This window comes from Bison bison, unplaced genomic scaffold (genome assembly GCF_000754665.1).
Source record: "Bison bison bison isolate TAMUID 2011002044 unplaced genomic scaffold, Bison_UMD1.0 scf7180017864180, whole genome shotgun sequence".
Lineage (NCBI taxonomy): Eukaryota > Metazoa > Chordata > Mammalia > Artiodactyla > Bovidae > Bison > Bison bison.
Genome location: NW_011494752.1, coordinates 12969137 through 12972244, shown reverse-complemented (window position 1 = coordinate 12972244; position 3108 = coordinate 12969137). Strand labels below are relative to the sequence as shown.

The 3108-nt window shown below is 57.4% G+C and overlaps 1 protein-coding gene across 1 annotated transcript in view; it reads left to right on the top strand.

The window, feature by feature from the left end:
• Positions 1-68, top strand: part of SHISA6 (shisa family member 6) — a gene marked incomplete at its 5' end in the record, with an annotated part of 259216 nt that extends 259148 nt beyond the window's left edge. Inside the window, one exon of the mRNA XM_010843187.1 lies at positions 8-68. Coding sequence (XP_010841489.1) covers positions 8-68 — 61 coding nt within the window. The remainder of the gene's footprint in view (positions 1-7) is intronic.
• Positions 69-3108: the final 3040 nt, after the last annotated feature.

Below are 3108 nucleotides of genomic sequence, written 5' to 3'. Positions count from 1 at the left end.
AACAGCGGCACTACACCCCGGGCCACCACACCTGCTACACAGCCAGCAAGACAGAAGTGACCGTGTGACCGGCGGGGGCCCGGGGTCGGCAGGGGCCTGGGCTGCAGCTTCCAGGCCTGGACGGGGGCCCTCCCCCCGTCCCCTCTTTTTGGGGCCGGGGGTGGGCCGCCTGTCCCAGAAAGCCATACTCCTGGGACTCGGCCGGTGGCCTGCCACAGCGCGTGCGCAGACCTGGGATCTAGAGGGGTCACCCTCACTGTTCCAGAAGAATCGGAGGGGAAGGAGGAGAGGGGCGAGGCCCGGGTCTCCCTCCCCTCCCCCACTGTCACCAAGTCCCTTTCAGTCCCACGTCCCCCTCCTCCTCCTGGGGGCTCAGCTGCAGGTCCGTCCGCCAAGAGACCCTGGCCTGACCCTGGCTGGAAGCTGCCTGCCCGGATTTGACTTGGCCGATGGGCTGACGGAATAGGCTCCACGGTCTCTCATTCACCTAAAACCGCATCACAGAAATCTTAGTGCCTAAAAACTGCCTGCTCGCTCTCTCAGAGCCAGGGAGCTGCTGTGTCCATAAGCACAATAATGATTCTCTTCTGCCCGCTGGAACTCTCTGATCCCCACTGGGTGGCCCTTCTCTCTGCTGACTCCCCTGTGCCCCTCCCCCAAGCCCCAGGACCTGGCAGGTGTTCCCTTCCTTCAGCTGCCGCCCCAAGGTTGGGAACCCCTCCCCTTTCCGGCTGGCTGACCTGCCCACAAGGCCCTGCCCCGCCCCCAGCCCTAGAGGCCATCCCTGGGTTCTCTGGGGCTTCCCTCTGGTCATTCTAGAACAGAGTAGGGATGGGGTGCAGGGGCTTTTGGGGTGGCTCTCCCCAGCAACCCAATGATCTCCACACTTCCTCCAGGCCTCCAGGTCTGTCTGAACCGTGACCTGCCACTCTGGCCTGCCTTCCCCTCCCTGGCTCTTCTCCCAAGAGGCTCTGCCCCCTGGCTCAAGAGCAGCTGTGGGGAGGCCACTGTGACACCTTGGGCCTCGAAGGCTGGCCATTCCACTAGCCCAGGGCTTCCGCCACACGCACCAGGCAGGACATAGGCGGTGGCTACTAGGTGGACAGCCCAGCCCCAGGCAAAGGAGGACCCCAGGCGGTTGTTCTAGTTGTTCTGCACCTCGACCTCTCCACTCTCTGCATCACTGACTCCCCACCCCACGACCCCCGACCCCTGTGCTTGGCCCTGTCTCTGTTTAGAACCTGCTCTCTGCCAGTTTCCCCTCCTGCCGCCACCCTGTCCCCCTCGCCTCACATCTCCCATCTTCCTGCAGCTTCAGGACTCTCTCCTGGCTGCTGCTTCTTTCTCCAGTGTCTCCTTTGGATCTACCTGACAGAGATCAATTAGCAGACGCAAATAATGGTACTCCAGGCTATTGGTCTGGGGGCTAACTGGGTACCTCCACAGTGCTCCCCTGCAGGGGGCGTCCAGCCTCAGGCACATCCATGCCCTCAGCTCTATTGGGGGGGTTGCCCCCTCCCCCGCAGCCCATCTCAGCCTCTTCTCTGCCTCCAAAGGGTACGGGGGGTAGCAGGGGGTAGGTGGGGTGGACAGGGTGTGGCACCCACCTGGAGAGCAGACAGTGAACAAAGTAGAATCTACTACCCAGAGACCAGAGCCTGGTGGGGGGTGGGGGGAGAGAAGGCTCCATTCTCTGGGCCAGGATACCTCCCTGGGCTGAAGCTGGGGGAACTGGCTTCAGACTATTGGGCAAAGGTATAATACTACAAATATGACAGCCGCCACAGTCAGACTCCAAAAGCAACGACTTTAAACTAGCTTTTAGATTCCCCAGTTCCGCATACAACATGTATGACCCTTTAAAAAGCAGGCGTGGGGCAGGGAGAACACCCCAGGGTCAGCCCTGGGAATTTTTAATCTAATCCACAGAGAAATCAATTGACTGATTCCTCCTACTTTTTCAAGAATTCCAAAGCTCTTGTCCTCCCCTCCCTACCACAGTGCTCACCATCACATGAATCACGAGGGGGACTGAGGCTGGGGGTGATGGACACTGCCCTGAGGTCCCCAAGGGAGCAGTGTCACTGGGGCTGTGAGGCTGTGAGGTCAGGGATAACTCTCTGCTTCTGTGCTTGACAAACACATAAACCATCTCAAGGGCTGGTCCCTAAGGGTTTATGAAGAGTTTGCTCCAGAAGATGAAGCTAAGAGGGCTGGGCTGGAAGGAATCAGCTACTCCTGGAAAGGAACACGTGTCTGTCACAGCCGCTCCCCTCTGCCCACTGCTCTCTAATCCAGTCCTTGGCCACTCCCTTGAAGGCTGGTGCAGAGCGGGGAAAGGACGTGGGTGGATGTGAATCTATACAAACATAGACCTGAACCAGAAACTGGTTCTCATTCATGTCTGCAGCATCCTCTCTGCACCAAGTTCTCCAGCCCTCAGAGCAATGATGCTTCTCCCTAGCCCTGTGTGTCTGTCTGGGGTCTGTTTGGTAGGTTGATTCTGAACCATTTCTCATCCCAGCGTTTCTGCTGCCCAGTTTAAAACCTCTGGTTGTCGGCTGGATCAAAAAATTTCTATCTGACCCCTTTACTTCTTTGTAATGATTCTTCTGATTCACCCTTGAGTCTGGAAGGAGGGAGGGAAGGAAGGAAAAAAATAAGAGAAAGAGGTCTACAGACAAGCTCCAATTCAGTCCCCTCATTTCAGGATCCATACAATGATGTCTTAACTAGGACACAGCAATATCTTGTTTATCAGTCGTGCCATCCATGTTTGTAGGAAGAGCAAAGCTGCATTACTGGACAAGTTCTTTTAGCAGAGAGGAGAGAGTTCTGGGGCTGGAACACGGGTGTCCAGACTTCCAGCACCACCAGGCTGGTGGCCACTACCCACATGGAAGGGCTGGCCCTTCCTCCACAATGGAAGCCCTGCTCTCCCACTAAAGGTAGCCCCAAGCCCGATGTTTCCCTCGGCTTGTCTGGCTCTCTGAGTCTCCACTGCTCTGCTGGGGAAACACTGAGGTCTGCATGGTTTCTCTCCTGCCCTGAAGGTTTGTGCTGGTCAGCTTGGCCTTTGATGGCAGCCGAGCTCTCACTGTCTGTCAT